General features: G+C 53.9%; 1 protein-coding gene and 1 pseudogene across 5 annotated transcripts in view; one reads left to right on the top strand and one right to left on the bottom strand.

Moving 5' to 3' along the window:
• The window catches only part of LOC137776849 (unconventional myosin-XVIIIb-like), a 74,365-nt gene extending 71,362 nt beyond the window's left edge, over positions 1-3,003 (bottom strand). For all 5 annotated transcript variants that reach the window (XM_068563547.1, XM_068563549.1, XM_068563548.1 and 2 more), the window contains exon 1: positions 2,684-3,003. In XM_068563547.1, the coding sequence (XP_068419648.1) occupies positions 2,684-2,764 (81 nt within the window). In that variant the 5' untranslated portion in view covers positions 2,765-3,003. The remainder of the gene's footprint in view (positions 1-2,683) is intronic.
• Positions 3,004-10,441: 7,438 nt separating this feature from the next.
• Positions 10,442-17,612, top strand: LOC137776173 (thimet oligopeptidase-like; annotated as a pseudogene).
• The last annotated feature ends 604 nt before the right edge of the window (positions 17,613-18,216 follow it).

Genomic DNA, 18,216 nt, shown 5'->3' with positions numbered 1-18,216 from the left:
TTCAAAAAATGGTACTCAAACAGTTGGACATCCCTCAACAAAAACAAACAAACAACAAATGAACGTTAACCTAAACCTTACACACCTTACACAAAAATTAAATCAAAGTGGATCATAATCTTAAACGTAAAAGCAGGACATTTTTAGAAAAAAAAAATAGGAGAAAATCTTTGGCATCTAGAACTAGGTGAATAGTTCTTAGACTTGACACCGAAAGTATGATCAATAAAAGCAAAAACTGATAAATTGGATCTCATCAAAATGAGTTAAAAATGCTTCATAGAAGATCCTTTTAAGTGGATGAAAACTCAAATTACACAGTGGGAAAACATATTTGAAAATCCCACATGAGACAAATGACTTGTATCTATAATATACAAAGAACTCTCCAAACAACTTGAAAAAATCCAACTAGAAAATAGGCAGAAGACAAGAGCAGACATTTCATGGAAGAGAATATACACATGGCAAAGAAGCACATGAAAAGATGTTCAACATCGTTAGCCATTAGGGAAATGCACATTAAGACCATAATGAGATATCAGAGAATAACTAAAATTAAAGTATAGTGACAACATCAAATGCTGGCGAGTACGTAGAAAAATTACATCACATCACTGGTGGGAAAATGAAATGGTTTAGCCACTCTGAGAAACAGCTTGACAGTCTCTTTTAATCCTAAAAGTAGATTCACCCTACAATGCAGTAATTGTACTCTTGAGCATTTATCCAAAAGAAACAAAAACTTAATGAAGTTCCCACAGAAACTTACACATAAATGTTCACAGCAGTTTTATTTCTAATAGCCAAAAACTGGCAACTACCCAAGTGTCTTTCAATGGGTGAATGTTGAAACAAATTGTGATAAAACCTGATGATAGAATACTACCGAGCAACAACAAGGAACAAATTATTAATATATGCAAAAATTGAAATGAATTTCAAGGGAATGATGCCGAGGGAAAAATTTTAAAAAGCCAATCTCCGAAGATTAAGTAATTCATGATTATGTTTACATATTATTCTTAAAATAACAAAACTGTGGAGATGGAGAACAGATTAGAAGTTGCCAAGGGTTAGAGATGGGGGTAGAAGGTACAGCGGGGGAACTTTGTGAGGTTTTTGTGGTCCCAGTACAAATAATACAGCAATCTCGGTTTTAATCCCGAAAGATTTTTAAAAGCAATTCCTAATAAGAGGTGTCCAGATATTTAGCAATGGCAGCAGATTAGAGGTATAGCTCCCCAACATGACAACTTCGAAAGAGATCTATACTATCAATACTAATTTAATGCATATGTTAATTTTAAAAAGGCCAGTCACAATACTTAAATGGTACATATCTTAACGATAGTATTCTGGGTATCCAGCTATACCAGATGGACTAGCAGGATTTTCTGTACATTCAATCTTATTTAAGACAGTAAACCTTATAATAAGACAGTTAAAAAAAGAAAAAGAAAAAAAACAAACCTCAACTACAGTTGGATATTCTCATAGGAAGATGAGGTGAAAATATGTAGCAGCGGTTCAAAAGCTTAAGCAGTGGCACCTAAATTTGGCTGCACATTAGAATCATCTGAAGCACTTTTTAAAAACCCTCACACCGACGGTTGGTCATCCTAGACCAATAAAATCATTTTAAATCTCCTCAGATGATGCCAATGTCTAGCCAGAACTGAGAACCAGCGGACTAAGCAGAAGGGGATGTTTCTACAAAGATCTCTTAACAATAAGTCCTTCCACCCAATCAAGATTTACCTCCCCGCAAAGGGGTAAAGAAGGCTAGATGTTGTCCATACTTGCTTAGCTTTAATTAGCACTTGTGACTTGCCCAAAACCTAGATCATGTTTCCCCTAAATTTCATGTTATGCCCTAAGTTTTTCAAACCCAAGGCTAAGGGGTTTGCCAGGATGGGATTTTAAGTGCTCACACAGGGGAAGTCCCTGGCAAACCAGGACAGCGGTCACTCTACACTGAAATGTAAAGCATCCTAAATAACCCTGCCACTGCTCCCAGATACTAGTCTGTGCCAACCAGTGGAGAAAAGGCATTCTCCATTACTACCACGGCAAATGCTACTGTACTTACCTCGGCTAGTCCCTATCTTTTCCAGGCGCCACTCCCCTTCACCTGCTGGTGGACGCTTTGGCCAGCTGACAATGCAGATATTTTCAAACTTTAAGGTGAATAAAAATCATCTGGAGGGCCTGTTATAACAGAGATCACTGAGCCCCACTAGAGTTGCTGATTCCATAGCGATGGGACCGGGCCCTAACACTTGAATATCTAACACATTATCAGGGGACGCTGGTAAAGCTGGTCAGGAAAAAGAAACCCGACGTGTCAGATCATAAAGTACGGAAGGGCAAGCCCGCCGGCAGGCCAGGCCCGGGGGGACCGGGGTCCCCAGCCCTACAGAGCCAACGGCAGCCCGGCTCGGGCGCCCCTCGGAAGCGCGGGGTCCCCGCGGCCGAGCCTGCGCCCCCGGCCGACCCCGGCTCCCCTCTGCCCACCCTGCGCGCGGGGGCTGGAAACGGCCGCGGAGAACCACGGCGGGGCGGGAAGGGGGGCTCCAAAGAGGGTCTGGCGACTCGAGTAGCTTCGTTTCTCGGTGGGCTCAGCGCGCGCCGTGGGGGAAGAGGGGCGGGGGTCCGGGAAGAGGGGACGGGCGGCACTCACGTAGACCGGCAGCGGCCACGGGTAGACGGCGGGCTCGGCTCCCACGGGCGACTCCAGCCTCAGCTCTAACTTCTCCCCCATGTCTTCGCGCGCGGCCCCCGCACCAGGCTAGTCTGGCGGTTGGGGGAGGGGCGGGGCAGGCGGGCGGGCGGCTGAGGGGAGGGGGCCTGGCCTGGGCCTCAGCCGCCGCCGCCGCCGCGCTCCCGTCCGGCCCCCGGCTCCCTCTTGGTGGTCACAGGCCCGGGGCCTCCAGCGCTGCCGCCAACTCGGGCCGGCGTGAGGCGAGCACAAGGAGCCGGGGCCGGGCTGAACCACTCACTCGCGGCGCGAGCGCCGTCCGCCCCGTGGACTCCCACGCACGCACGCACGCACGCACGTCTTCGGCTGCCCCCGCCCACCCCCACCGGCCCGAAGTGGGGACCCGGGGAGACCCCTCGGGGCCTGGGGTGGGGAGTTCGACTCCCGCCCTTGACGTACCGTGACACCCCAACCCCCACCCCAAATAATAAGACTGTAATTCCTCATTAAATATGACAGCCGGAATCCCGGCTTCTGTTCACAAAAATGCCGTGTATTTAGCCTATGCTAGGCACCAGACCCTGGACGCTCAGTACTGGCAAAAAAGGAAATGCCCTGCCCTCATGGCGCTGCCATTTTAATTGGCATAGTAGTGACAATGGTCAAGGGAGAAAATAAAGTGTCATCATCGCCACGGGGATGGTTAATCTCATGTGCGCACTGCGTGGGGCCCCAGCAACCACAAACATTATTCCAGATGTGGCCAGGAAGGTATTTTTCAGAAGAGATGAACACTGAAATTGGTCCACTTTGCGTAAAGGAGATTGTCAATGCCGCGGCGTGGGTGGGCCTCGTCCATCAGTTGAAGGACTGGAGAGAAAAATGAGGTTCCCTAGAAAGAGGGAACTGTTCCTCCAGTGGCCTTGGGACGTCAGCTCTTCCCTGTGTCTCCAGCCCAGAGTCCTGCCCTGACTTGCCTGCCTCACGGTCACATGAGTCAACTCCTTAAAACAAAACTATATATGTAAAATTACTGAATATATACAAGCCTATTAATTTGTATATGTGTGTATGCATATTATATATATGTATACACATATGTTTATATGTGCGTGTGTTTGTAGTATATGTGTAAATACTATATACAGTATACATACAAGCCTATATATTTGTGTGTATATATATAGTATACATATTATAAATGTGAACATGCTGTATATATACACACACCCATATATTGATATATGGGTGTGTGTATATATACAGTATATGTACACTGTATGTATGTATACAGTGTATATTTATATATAGGTGTGTATATATGTTGTATACCTGTATGTGTATATGTTTCTAAGTATTATATGTATATATGTATATACTATTTATACACACTTGCGTGTGTATTTATATGTGTATGTACATGCGCATATTTACATATGGGTGTGTATGTGTGTGCATACATTGTATATATGTATGTGTATATATCTTATATATCTGATATATGTATGTATATATACGATGAATTTATATATACAGTACATATATGTTTTTATGCTATATGCTTTTATATGTAGGTGTATATGTGTGTCTATATGTATGTACGTGTATGTATTGCATATATTATATGTGTATGTATGTATACTGTCTATATACACACCTAAATATCTTTGTGTGTATATATGTATGATATATATGTACCTAGGTGTGTATATTGCATATGTTATACGTGTGTGTACATACTGTATATATACAAACTATGCATTTTATATGTGTGTATATATGTATGTGTGTATTGTCTATACTATATGTGTATATGTGTGTATGCATACCGCATATGTACACAGCTGTATATTTTTGTATGCGTGTACATATGTACGTGTGTGTGTATATACACACACACACCCTATGGATTCTGTTTGTCTGGAGAACCCTCACTGATACGGACACTTATGACAACTGAGTACCTGCTCTTTGCCAGCCAGGGAGCCAAAGGCTTGTCCTTTCGGTGTCTCCCTTAAGTGTCACAAGTCCCAGGAGGGAAGGTGATGCGGCTCCTACCAGTTGAGGTGCCTCAGGGTCAGAGAGGTGCACAGGGCGGGGGGCTGGAGCCTGGTGGAGACCAGGTGGAGTTCTAGCAGCAGTACAGCCTAGCAGTCCCACTTCCCCAGGTGCTTCTCACAAAGACGCCGAGGGAGAGACGGGATCTGAAGGAGGGGATGAGGAAGCTTCCGTGGGTCCGCAAGCCGAGACCAAGGCTGACTCGTCAAGGGTGTTAGAGGTCAGGACTGTGGTTACCCTGGGGGTGGGCTTACACAGAGCCAGTCACATTCTGAAAAAGTATCCATTCTGCTCTTGTTTGTATGGTTACCCCCCTCGCCCAAATCTTTTGAAAACAGATTCTCTTGGTTGCTGGGAACACACACGGGGATGTTGTGTGTGAGGGGGTGTGATCCAGGGGACAGGGAGGAGAAGCCCCCCACTCGTAGGGCCAGGAGTGGCTCAGCTTTGTGAGCCGAGGATGGCCCACGAGGTCCCAGAGAGAAGGGTCCCTGCTCCGTCCCTGCTCTGTGCACCCCATTCCCAGCCTGAGAAGCCCAGAGCCACCACCCACCCACCCCACCCCCCCCCCCCCCCCCCCCGCAACACACACACACCAGGGAGGAGAGCCAGTCACCCTGGCTCCCAGGCTCCGGCTCCAAGGCTCCCGGCACTAGGAGCTATTTTCAGCTTTCATGCCCTAGGACACGGCCAGAGCTATTGTCTCCGGAAACTCTCTGTCTGTCTCTCGCCCGCCCTCCGTCCGTCTCTCCCTCCCTCCTCCGCTTCTTCCCCTCCCGCTCCATCTGTCCTCCCCTCCACCCTGCATTTCTGCATAGGATGGCTCACAGACAGCTGCTCCCCGTGCCCACCTGCCACCATTCAGATGGATGTCAAAGCAAGCCCTGGGGACTTCCCTGGAGGTCCAGTGATTAAGACTCCGAGCTTCCACTGCAGGGGGCGCGGGTTCGATCCCTGGTCAGGGAAATAAGATCTCACATGCTGCAGGGCACGGCCAAAAACAATAAATGAATAAAAAATAAAGTTATAGTGATGAAACAGCCCTAGTGGTGCAAGGATGGGACGTATACCTCTATGGTATAGAATAAAGGTCCAGAAACAGATATATGAGAACTTGATATGACAGAAAGTGGGGAAATTAAGGAGTTTTCAATAAATGGCATTAGGACAATTGCATATCCATGTGGGAAAAAGTAAATTAGAAAAAAAAAAAAAAGCAAGCCCTGGTCAGGTGTGACCTTGGGCCCAGGGCCATTGGCACACGTTGTCATGTGGGACGTTCTTCCTTAGACTCCTCCCTCCCTCCTGTGTCACTGTCACTTCCTCCAGAACCTTCCTGGACTCCCCTCCACAAGCCCGGGGTGTGCCCTCACCCGCCCTGGATCACCAGAATTCCAATCCCGGCCCACCCTTCCCCGCCAGGTAAAGAACTGTGCATGGTCAATAAGACCGTAGAGGTCATTGGCCATTGCTATTGCAGCTGGAATTGTTACTGTGTTTAGATAGGGTGACCAACACCCGCCCCCAGTTTGCCCAGGACCGCTCAGGTTTGAGCGCTGGAACTCTGGGGAAACCCTCAGTCCCGGGGAACCCCAGAAGGCTGGTCAGCCTATTTAGGACGGATCTTTCACTTGATCTCCCAACCCCCGAGAGCCAGAAAGGGAATCTCCCCCCTCCTTCCATTGTAACCTTTATTCATTCATCCACTCATCCCTTTATTCAACTCCTTTATTCAGCAAGTATTTATGAAGCATCTACTACACAGCAGACACTCTTCTAGGTGCTGGGGACATAACAGCATCCCTGTCCTCAAAGAGCTCACGTTCTAGCGAGGGCAGCAAACAGTAAACTGAGAAGGTGTGATTTATTACATGGGGATGATGTCTCAGAGACCACTGCAGGGCAGGGGAGGTGGGAGAGGAAAGGGGCAGTTCTAAATGCAGGCGCTGACGGGATTGGGGCAGACCTTGCCCTGGGCCAGGCTGGTTGCTTCAACACAGCTGTCCTCGCCCAGAGCCATCCTGCCCCCGCCTCACCCAGTTCTTCCGTGATGTGTGGGGAAAATCTGTGGTTGTCACAACTGGGGAGGAGGGGCCCCTGGAATCAAATGGGTGCGGCCAGGGATGCTGCTAAACCCCACACAGTGCCCAGGAGGGGCCCTCAGCAGAGGATGACCCGCCCAGAATAACCCCAGTGCCGCGGGGGAGACCCTGCACTAATATTATTCAGACACGCTGGTGCCCCCAGATACCTGCACAGGCAGGGACTCTAACCGGGTCACCTCTGTATCCCGAGGTGACCTAGAGTGGGGCAGCCAGGAGGGCTGAGATGAGTATCGGGGGTGAAATGACAAATCTCTGTGCCCACTCTCCCCGCCGCACCCCAGGGGCGATGGCCTCTATCTCCTCCCTGTGCAGGTAGCTTTTCCCTGAGCCGTTTCTTCTTGTCAAGGTCCCTGTCGCAGGTTGGGTTCCCCGAAGATGACGTTGAGAGCAAGGATTGCAGTGCAGGTGGTTGATGTGAGACGTGCAGGAACAGATACAGCTGCCATAGGGTCCCGCAATTCCACTCCTGGGCATAGATCCGGAGAAAACTCTAATTCAAAACTATACATACACCCTTGGGATTTCCCTGGTGGTCCAGTGGTTAAGACTCCGCGCTTCCAGTGCAGGGGGCATGGGTTCCATCTCTGGTCAGGGAACTAAGATCTCACATGCCGTGTGACAATAAAAGAAGAAAGAAAGAAAAAAGAAAGAAAGAGAGAAAGAGAGAGAGAAAGAAAGAAAGAAAGAGAGAAAGAGAGAGAAAGAAAGAAAGGAAGAAAGGAAGAAAGAAAGAAAGAAAAGATACATGCACCCCAATGTTCATTGCAGCACTATTTACAATAGCCAAGACATGGAAGCTACCTAAATGTCCACTGATGGATGAATGGATAAAGAAGATGTGGTACATATATACCATGGAATATTATTCAGCCATAAAAAGAATGAAATAATGCTATTTGCGGCAACGTGGATGGACCTAGAGATTATCATACTAAGTGAAGTAAGCCAGAAGAGAAAGACAAGTATCATATGATCTCACTTATACGTGAAATCTAAAATACGACACAAATGCACTCGTCTACGAAACAAAAACAGACTCACAGACATAGAGAACAGACTTGTGGTTGCCAAGGGGGAGAAACAGTGAGGGAGGGTTGGATTGGGAGTTTGGGGTTAGCAGATGCAAACTATTAAATATAGGATGGATAAACTACAACGTCCTACTGTCTAGCACAGGCAACTATATTCAGTATCCTGTGATAAGCCATAATGGAAAAGAAAAAAGTTTTATTTATAGGTTCCATCCCTAACTGAGCTGGCCCATCCCCTCCCATGGTTCTAAGTGCAGCCCGAGGCTGCAGACTTCCCACCGTGGTCTTCAGCTCCAGAGCAAGCCACCTGCAAACCACCCACATCTTCCCAGGGGCTGGCAACTCTCCTTTGCTACTGATTCCAAGACACATCCAGATAGCAAAAATGTGACCCTGAAAAGAAACTCAGGCATGTTCAAATCAGGGAAATAACATTCTTGTCTCTGTTCCGTACTCGCTTAATTTTAGAATAGCTTAGAGTTACAAAAAAGTTGCAAAGATCTGTACAGAGTGTACAGTGTGCCGTGGACCCTGACCCAGTACCCCTATTTCCAACACGTTAGTACCTTAGTACGACATGTTTATCCAACTAAGGAACAAAGATGGATACATTGTTGTTAACTAAAGTCCACACTTTATTAGAATTTCCCTTGTTTTCCCCTAACATCCTTTTTCTGTCCCAGTCTCCTCTCGGCTGTGACATTTCTCAGACGTCCCTGGGTTTTGATACCTTGAAAGTTTTGAGGAGGACTGGTCAGGTATTTTGTCCCTCAATTTGTTTGTCTGTTTGTTTTCTGATGTTTTCTTATGGTTGGTCTGGAGTTATGGGGTTTGGGGCGGAAGACCCAGACAGAGATAAAAATGCCATTCTCCTCAGGTCACATCAAGGATACACACCATCAACGGGACTTATGACAAACGATTTTACCCTTGATCACCTGGCCAGTATCGTCTTTTTTTTTTTTTGCTGCGTTGGGTCTTCGTTGCGTGTGGGCTTCTGTAGTTGTGGCACGGGGGCTCAGTAGTTCTGGCTCCCAGGATCTAGAGCGCAGGCTCAGTAGTTGTGGCCCACGGGCTTAGGCTGATCTGCGGCACCTGGGATCTTCCCGGACCAGGGCTTGAACCTGTGTCCCCTGCATTGGCAGGCGGATTCTTTTCTTTTCTTTTTTTCTTTTGCAACCAAAACTTTAATCCCAAGGATTCTCACAAAACATATTACAAATGACAGCATGAAAAAAAAAATTGCACAGTAACTCAAAGTTCAGCTCTACAATATACTCTTAATCTGGCAGGACATTGGTATCTTGATAATCTCAAATTTCCAAAAAATATTACAAAGAGCTATGTATTCATGTACAGCAATCACAGAGGGGACTTATGACCTAACTCAAAGGTAAACTAACTTCCTTGAAACTTCTTAGATTCTAAACTCCCTGGACAACCTCTTGGCTGGTGTGAAGACTAGTGGAATTTTTAAACCTCTAATCTAGGGTAAGGGTGCGGCTTTCAATTTTACCTGCTGGCTTGTGTTCACAGCACCTTTTAAAGACTGCTTGCTTAACTACAGCTGCATACCATATCCCAGCTACAGAAAGTCTTTTCAATGTTTGCCAGTGTTGTTTCCATAATAGTAAACATCACACTTTAGGTGGGCAGGAGTTAGAGTTTTATTATCAGTCTAGGCAAGACCAAAAATTCAAAGCAAATTCAATTTTGCTTAAGGGAACATTGTAAGGTAACAATTCTTCATATCACATGCCTCATAGGACCCATTTCAAACCATAGAGAATGACACCTTTATGTGTCACTGTCCCAAGAGGCAAACAAATGTGAACAACTAAAACATTTAAAAAGTGCACCAAGCTTCGGAAGTCTCAAACAAAACTTGAATTTTCTGTACATACTCCTGTCAAATGAAGTTATTGCCTGTATACCACTCCTCTTGCAAATTGGCCTTCTATTTCCTTTCATTTGACCTAGATCGGCTAGGAGACCTAGAGAAAGATCAGGACGGCTTGTGATTTCTCTCCTGGGACAGTGATCTCTCTCTTCTCCTGTATCTAGAAAGGAACCTGCTCTGGCTGACGGAGAAGGCTCTCCATCTTGGAGATGTGTGGGAGGTGGAGAACTCCTCCTCTGATAATCATCTCGAGGGCGACGACCCCAAGAAGGAGGCGGTCACGATTTCGACTTCTCTTTTCCCCATTCGACAGGTCCACTCTTACTCCGCAGCCACATAGTGTTCTCCCATCTAGTTCTCGGACAGCATCGGCTGCATCTCGGGGATCTTCACATTCAACAAGAGCGAAGCCGGGAGGGTTTTTAGCAACCCCACACACTTCAGAGTGGTCCATAATAGCCTAAAGCTCGTTCCAATTCAGCCTTGTTACCACTGTTTCCAAGATTCGCTACATAAACTTTACAGTCCAACGGACAGGAATCACGATGCAAGACCCTCGCGGCTCCTGGGTTTCACGGGCCACAGGGTGGTCCCGGGCCTCTAGAATCTGGCAGCTGAATCTGCTCGCACAAGCTGTCCTGTGGGGATGCGTTTCCCCCTATGTGTCCAGCCCGGGACCCTGCTGTCTCGGCCCGGCCTCCCGGGTGAGAGGGTGAACCCCAGCTCCCTGGAGCAGACACTCAGAGCCCTGGTGACCGGACTCACGGCTGACGGGGCTGGAGCGGCGGCTGGACACGTGTGGCCAGCCTGGTGGTGTTTGGCCCCGTCTGCAGTTCCAGTTCCAGCTGAGAAAGAGCCTCCCTGTGTTATTTTCTCCTGGTTGTGTAAGGATCCCTGGTGTCATTTGACAGAAATGTAGATGGTGTGTTCTTTCTCTCTTTTCTCCCTGCTTCCTCTCCTCTCTCTCTGCCTCCCTCTCTCCCTGTCCCTCTCTCCCTGTTCCGCTCTCCCTCTACCTCTTTCCCTCTCCCTCTCTCTCTCTCCCTCTCTCTCTCCCCACCTGTCTCTTCCTCTCTCCCTCCCTCTCTCCCTCTCCCTCCCTCTCCCTCTCTCTCTTTCCTCTCCTTCTCTCCCTCTCCCTCTCTCCCTCTTCCCTCTCTCCCTCTTCCCTCTTCCTCTCCCTCTTCCCTCCCCCTCTCTCCCTCTGCCTCTTTCCTCTGCCTCTTTCCTCTCCCTCTTTTCTCTCCCTCTTTCCTCTCCCTCTTCCCTCTCCCCTCTCCCTCTCCCTCTCTCCCTCCCCCTCTCTCCCTCCGTCTCTCCCTCCCCCTCTCTCCCTCTGTCTCTCCCTGTGCCTGTTTCCCTGCCCTTGTTTCCCTGTTCCGCTGTGCCTCTACCTCTTTCCCTCTCCTTCCCTCTCCCTCTCCCTCCACCTCCTTCCCTCTCTGGAGAGGGAAGGAGGTGGAGGGAGAGGGAGAGAGAGCAGGAGAGGGAGGGGGAGAGGGAGAGAGGGATAGAGGGAGGGAGGGAAAGACATCTCTCCCTCCCTCCCTCCTTCTATCCCTCTCTCCCCCCTCTCTCTCCCTCTCCCTCTCTCCCTCTCCCTTGTCTCTGCCTCTTCCTCCGTCTCTCCATCTCTGGGAGGGAGGAAGGGAAATGGAGAGACGGAGGGAGAGGGAGAGTTGGAGGGAGAGGGAGGAGAGGGAGGAGAGGGAGTGAAGGAGAGGGAGGGAGGAAGAGGGAGAAAGGGAGGGAGAGAGGGATAGAGAGAGGGAGGGAAAGTCGTCTCTCCCTCCCTCCCTCCATCCCTCTCTCCCTCCCTCCCTCTCCTCCCTTTCCCTCTCCCTCCGTCTCTCCATCTCCTTTACTCCCTCCCAGAGAGGGAGAGACAGAGGGAGAGGCAGAGACAAGGGAGAGGGAGAGAGGGAGAGGGAGAAGGAGGGGGCAGAGAGGGAGAGAGAAAGAGGTCTCTTCCTCCCTCTCTCTCCCTTTCTCCTCCTTCTCTCCCTCTCTCCTCCTTCTCTCCCTCTCTCCCTCACCCTCTCTCCCTCTCCCTCCCTCCATCAGTTTCCCTCCTTCTCACTCTCCCTCCCTCTCCCTCTCTCCCTCCCAGAGAGGGAGAGACAGAGGGAGAGGGAGAGGGGGGGAGAGAGGGACACGGAGAGGGAGGGAGGGAGACAGAGAGGGAAGCAGGAACCCTCTTTCCTTCTCCCTCTCCCTACCTCCTTCTCCGACTCCCCCTCTCCTTCGCTCCGTCCCTCTCCTCTCCCTCTGTCTCTCCCTCTCCCTCCCTCCCTCTAGGAGAGGGAGAGGAAGGGAGGGAGAGGGAGAGAGGGAGGGGGAGGGAGAGGGAGAGGGAAAGATGTCTCGCCCTCCTTCCCTCTCCCTCACTCGCCCTTTCCCTTCCTCTCTCCCTCTCCCTCCCTCTGTCTCTCCCTCTCCCTCACTCCCTCCCAGAGAGGGAGAGATGGAGGGAGAGGGAGAGACAGAGGGAGAGGGGGAGAGGGAAGAGGGAGAGAGGGAGAGAAGGAGGAGAGAGGGAAAGGGAGGAAGAGACCTCTCTCTCTCTCCCTCTCTCCCCCCTCTCTCCCCCTTCTCTCCCCCTCTCCCTTGTCTCTGCCTCTTCCTCCGTCTCTCCATCTCTGGGAGGGAGTAAAGGAGATGGAGAGACGGAGGGAGAGGGAGAGGGAGGAGAGGGAGCGAGGGAGAGGGAGAGGGAGAGAGGGAGGGAGAGAGGGATAGAGGGAGGGAGGGAGAGACGTCTTTGTCTCCCTCTCCAGAGAGGGAAGGAGGTGGAGGGAAAGGGAAAGAGGGAGAGGGAGAGCGGAGCAGGGAAACAGGGACAGGGAAAGAGGGAGGCAGAGAGGGAGAGGGAAATGGGGAGAGGGAGGGGGGACGGATAGAGGGAGAGGGAGAGAGGGACAGGGAAAGAGAGACAGGGATGGAGGGAGGGAGAGAGGGACAGGACAGGGCAAGAGGGACAGGGAGAGAGGCAGAGGGAGAGATGGAGGGAGAGTGAGAGGCAGGGAGGTAGAGGGAGGGAGAGAGGGAGACAGAGAGGGAGACAGGGAGAAGGGCTGATGGGGGCTCCCTCCCCCTCCCATCCTCTGCCCACTGCTTTCTCTTTTTTCTGCTTCAACAAACACCAGGCGCCTTTTAGATCAGCCCTGAAGTCAACGTTGATGCTTGGACGGCCTGACCTCCCCGCTGCCTTCCAGCCCAGGACCACAGCTGGGAGATGAAGTCTGCGGGGCCCTGGGCGGCGGCGGCGGCGGCGGCGGCGGCGGCGGGCTGCACAGGTACCTCCTCTGACGCCCAGTCTCTCCTCGTTTACGAGGCAGCCGCCAGCTCCTCTCCCTGACTCCCCAAGATTTGGGGCCTTTTTAATATGTGTCGATAATGCCATGAGCTACTATTTAACTTTTCCACGAGGACCCATCTCCCGAAATGCAGTGGTTTTCAGCCTTGGCTGCACTAGAGAACCCCCAGGGATGGGAGAGACGTCTGTACCTCCCTCTCTCTCCCTCTCCCTCCGTATCTCCTTCTGACTCTCTCCCTCTGGGGTGATGCCCGATGAGCTCAGATTCGCAGATGTTCCCCCCATCCCCTCTCTGTGCCTTGCGTGGGGTCTGGGCCTTCTCACTGTGGCCCGGGTACAGCCTTGACATTCAGACATCGGTTCCTGCAAGGACACTTGCGTTTGGTCCATACCGCGTGTGGCTGCAGTCTGTGCTTCTCCCGTTTAGCATCTTCAGTAGCTGGGGGCTGTGCATGAGCCCTTCATCTTCCCCGCAGACACCACTGGTGCTTGCTCGGCCTCGCGGGTGATGCGGGGGGCACGGGGGACAGTCCTGTGTCCCCACCTTCTTGGGCTGCAGACAGGCCACGTTGGTCCTGTGGTGACTGGGGGCTCCCAGGAGAACCCCACCGCAGACCCGGAGAGGTGGCCCCAGAGAAGGTGGCGTACGCCTGGGGCCGGGCCTCACCAGCCAGCCACGGGCCACCTGCAGCAACAGGCCTCTCGCCGTCCAGGCGCTGGGTGTTCGGGCGCCGTGGGGATGAGCTGCTGTCTGCACGGCAGCCGAGTTTGTATTGTTGAGCCCGGGGAGGCCCCTGGGTGGCTCCTGGAGAGCCTGGTCCCATTTCTTCCTGCCCTTGGCCTTAGAGCTCATCACGGTTCACGCCGTTTCTGGTTCCAAAAGGACCTGTGTTCATAAAGACCACGTGTTAGGACAGCACCAAAGTGTCTAGAAATCCGGGCCAGGAGGAGGAGGGAGGGGGATTGGCTGTGCCCACCAGTGGCCTGAGAGCCCTGCCCGCCCACAGAGACCTGGCCCGGGGCCCCACGGGGAGTGCATGGCCCACGGTCCCCAGTGCCGGCCGTCTCTGGGTTCCAGGAGAACTGCGCGATCCTCGGGGAGCTGGTAAGGCTGCAGGCTCAGAAGTCCCGCCTGCTGGGGTTCAGCACGCGTGCCGACTCCGTGCTGGAGATGAACACGGCCAAGACCAGCCAGGTGGTGGCCACTTCCCTAGGTAACCCCGCCTCCCCTAGTCCCAGTGGGGACGGGGCTCAGGAAGACCTTGACTGGACGTGGTGCTGCCTGAGACCCCACTGTGTCAGCCCTTGGGGGTCGCCTTCCCCAACCCTTCATTCTGCCTCGAGGGGCGTGGGGTGGGGGGCAGCTGGGGGGCTGCCACAGGGACATAGCCGAGACTCTCCCCTCCGCCCGCAGATGAGCTGACCCAGAAGCTGAAGCCCCTCGGGGAGCAGGAGCGGCCGTGATCCTGGAGCTAAAGAAGGCTGAGTGCCAGAGGCGGGGCCTGCACTTTGACGGGCCCATCAACGTCTAGGACCTGCGCTACTACATGAACCAGGGGGAGGAGACGCGCTACCACGTGGACCAGTACCTGCTCAATGAGTCCTTCCCCATGCAGGTGGTCACGCGCGGGCGGCTGGGCATCTCCCAGGAGCTGCTGGGGCTGACCTTCGACCTGGAGGAAGGCGCCAACATGTGTCACGAACATGAAGATGTGAGGCTCTACCCGGTCCGGGACGTGGCCTCGGGCAAGGTCATCCATCAGCAAGTTCTACCTGGACCTCTACCCTCGGTGCATGCGTGGGGGAACCTGTCGGCCGTGGGCCAGGGCTCCTCTGTGGAAGCGGGGCCTCACCCGCGTCCCTCCCCAGGGAAGGGAAGTCCGGGCACATGGCCTGCTTTGGCCTGCAGCCGGGCTGCCTGCAGCAGGATGGGAGGCGCCAGATCGCCATCGCGGCCATGGTGGCCAACTTCACCAAGCCTACGCCCAACCCGCCCTCCCTGTTGCAGCATGATGAGCTGGAGACCTACTTCCATGAGTTCTGGCAAGCGATGCACCAGCTCCGCTCCCACGAGGGTGCGGGCGAGGGGCTGCAGGCAGGGGGCGGGGAGGGCCCGGGCTCTCCCGTGGTCCTCAGGCAGGCCCTCGCCACGGGATTCTTCCGCTGATGTCACCCCGCACGTGGCGACGCCCTCGGTGTCAGTTGCCATCATCAAACCCCACGCACTGGGCGCGTAAACAACGGAAGTGGATGTCCTCGAGACTCTGGAGGCTGGAAGTCCCAGATCAAGGAGTCAGGACTGGTTCCCTGCAAGTGAAATACATGTACAATACAAGAGTTGCCTTTAAAAAAGACAAAATAGAAGAAAGGAACGTTGCATGCAAGTCTGGTGACAGTCCGTGATGAGAACCAGAGGGTAGGCTCTGGGGCCGGGAGCGCCGCGCCCTGTGAGGCCCTGGGGCTGCTGCCAGTCTCGATGGAGGCTCAGCAAGTCCCAGTGACTTCCCTACGGAGGGGGGGGGGTCTCCAGCTGAGCGTCTGGGCCCAGGACCCAGTGCTCGTTCAGTCTTCCTGCGGTCAGCCCTTCGCCCTGAGAGCGATGCTCTCACAGGCTGCACTGGAGCGCGTGGGGACACTTTACTGAGCTGTGCAGCCGTCACTACTGCCCTGTTCTGGGACATTTCCCTCACCCCAAAAATGTCCCTCACGCCCTTAGTTATCATTCCCTCCCCTCCCCTGCCCCTGACAACCAGGAACCCACTCTGACTCTGTGGATCTACCTGTTCCGGACGTTTCCCCTCGGTGGGGTCACACCCTGTGTGTCCTTCTGTGTCTGACTTCTCTCGCTGAGCATCGCGTTCTCAGGGTGCATCCACGTGGCAGCGAGTGTCAGGGCTTCACACCTTTGCGTGGCTGAGGGCCGGAAAAAAGACAAACGAAAAGAAAGGCACGTTGCCTGCGACTCTGGTGACAGCCGGTGATGAGAACCAGAGGGAAGGCTGTGGAGCCGGGAGCGCCGCGCCCTGTGAAGCCCTGGCGCTGCTGCCAGTCTCGGCGGGGCACGGGCAGCGCCGTCCCCCAGGAGCTGCTGGACAAGCTCATCAACTGCCGGCTGGCCAACCCCGGTGCGGCCGGGCCGAGGGAAAGGAAAGGGGCTCCCGGACCGCCCGGCTGGAAAGCGTGGCCTGGACACAGTGCCAGCCCCCCGTCTCCTTCCTCCCACCCTCCAGGCCTCTTCAACCTGCGCCAGATCGTCCTGGCCAAGGTGGACCAGGCCCTGCACACGCAGACGCCCTCGGACCCGGCCCAGGACAATGCCCGCCTCTGCCAAGAGATCCTCGGGGTCCCAGCCACGCCAGGTAGCCAAGTGCGCGCCGGGCCCACCTTAGCGGTCGGTTGGCGGCTACTGCCCAGGTCAAGAGGATCCTCTGGTGGTGTGTGAAGGGGGACCGACTGACGGGCTCTGGCCGAGGCCCGCTGACCTCTGGCCTCTTCCTGCCTGGGTTCCTGGGCTGGTCCCTCCAGCTGTGGCCCGCGGAGTCCGAGGGTGGGGTGGGCGTATCTGCACGTGCTTTCTGGAGAGCCTGGAAGAGGCAGGAGAGGGCTTCATACCCCGGACGGAACGCGTCGACGAGGTTTGCCCGTGCGTGTCAGTGCGGAGACGCAGCTCACTCCCTCATGAGCGCTTTAACCCGCGCCCTCCCCGTGCTGGAGGGCGAGCCCTGACTCATCCCTCGGAGCCTCGGGCAGCTGTCCTTGTAAGAGGCTTAGGGGTGAACCCTCGTGAGCTTCAGCAGAAAGTCGGCAAAGATTGATTTGTGTCCCTCCACTGAGTTGCCAGCAAGGTCCCCGTTTTCTAGAAGTGTTGGGCCAATACTCCCTCTGGTGGCAGGGGACTCAGACAGGGCTGCTTTGAGGCCCCAAGCTCTGGGCTCTGGGGAAGGGGCACGGAGCGGCCAGGGGGCCGGGCAGGAGCCTCTCCGCGTGTGTCCCAGGGACCCACCTGCCTGCGACCTTCGGCCACCTGGCAGGAAGCTACGACGCCCAGTCCTATGGCTACCTGTGCAGCGAGGTGTGCTCCGCGGACACGGTCCACACACGTTTCAAGCAGGAGGGCGTCCTGAGTGGCAAGGTGAGAGGCCGGCCTGCCGTGCAGACCAACACGGAGGTCCTTGGCCTGGGCCTAGATGCTTGTGCCGCCCGCCTGGGCCTGCCAGGCTCTGAGGGCCCTGCCCTGGACCCCCTGCTCCCCTGCCCTTTGTTGAGTCACAGCAGAGGTGGCCACACCCACACCCTCAGTGAAGGGGGTGCTCCACCCTCCTGCAGCCCCGCCCCCTCTCCTCAGGTTGCCATGGACTACAGAAGCTGCATTCTGAGGCCAGGGGGCTCCGAGGATGCCAAGGGCATGGTGAAGCTCTTCCTGGGTTGTGAGCCCACGCAGGACGCCTTCCTCCTGAGCAAAGGGCTGCAGGTTGAGGGCTGCAAGCCGCCAGCCTGCTGACGGCACGGGGTTTTGCCCCCTCAGGCGGGCCGGGTGCCTTAGCGCCCTGTGGGGCGGGGGAGGGGCCGCGTGTCCTCCCAGCCCCTGAGTCCCCGGAGGCCGGCCTAGGCCAAAAGTCTCCACCTGGAAGTGTCTGGAGAGCCTGGCATCAAGGCTCCCCCTTGTTGCACTAATGCAATCCCTTCCTGGGGAGCTTTCCTGGTAACAAAACGGTTCTTTGAAAACGCAGCCATTAATAAAAAGACTCTACTCCTGGTCTCTGCCTGCCGTCCCTTCCACCACAGGAGTGGCATGGGGGCCGTCACACTGGGGGGAGTTCTGACCTTGGTTGGGGATCAGCCCTGGGGCCGTGGTGACGCGTCTGGGTCACTGGGAGACGGCTGAGCTGTGGGGTGAGTTCAGACGGGGATGGTGCCCCGCACCCTGGCCGGGCAGGCTCTCCAGTGAGGGGGTGTCAGTTTCCTGCCGGCCTCTTGCCCGTCACTGTTGGGCATCTCGGGGGCTGTGATTGGCTGGAGCTGGTTCTGGCGGTGGGCACAGCTGCGGGAAGCCCGGCTGTGGCTGTCCCTGTCCCCGTGTCCTGTCCTCCTGCTCACGGCCGGCC

Source organism: Eschrichtius robustus, chromosome 14 (genome assembly GCF_028021215.1).
Source record: "Eschrichtius robustus isolate mEscRob2 chromosome 14, mEscRob2.pri, whole genome shotgun sequence".
Taxonomy (NCBI): Eukaryota; Metazoa; Chordata; class Mammalia; order Artiodactyla; family Eschrichtiidae; genus Eschrichtius; species Eschrichtius robustus.
Note: the sequence above shows the minus strand (reverse complement) of the source record. Positions and strands in the feature narration are given on the sequence as shown.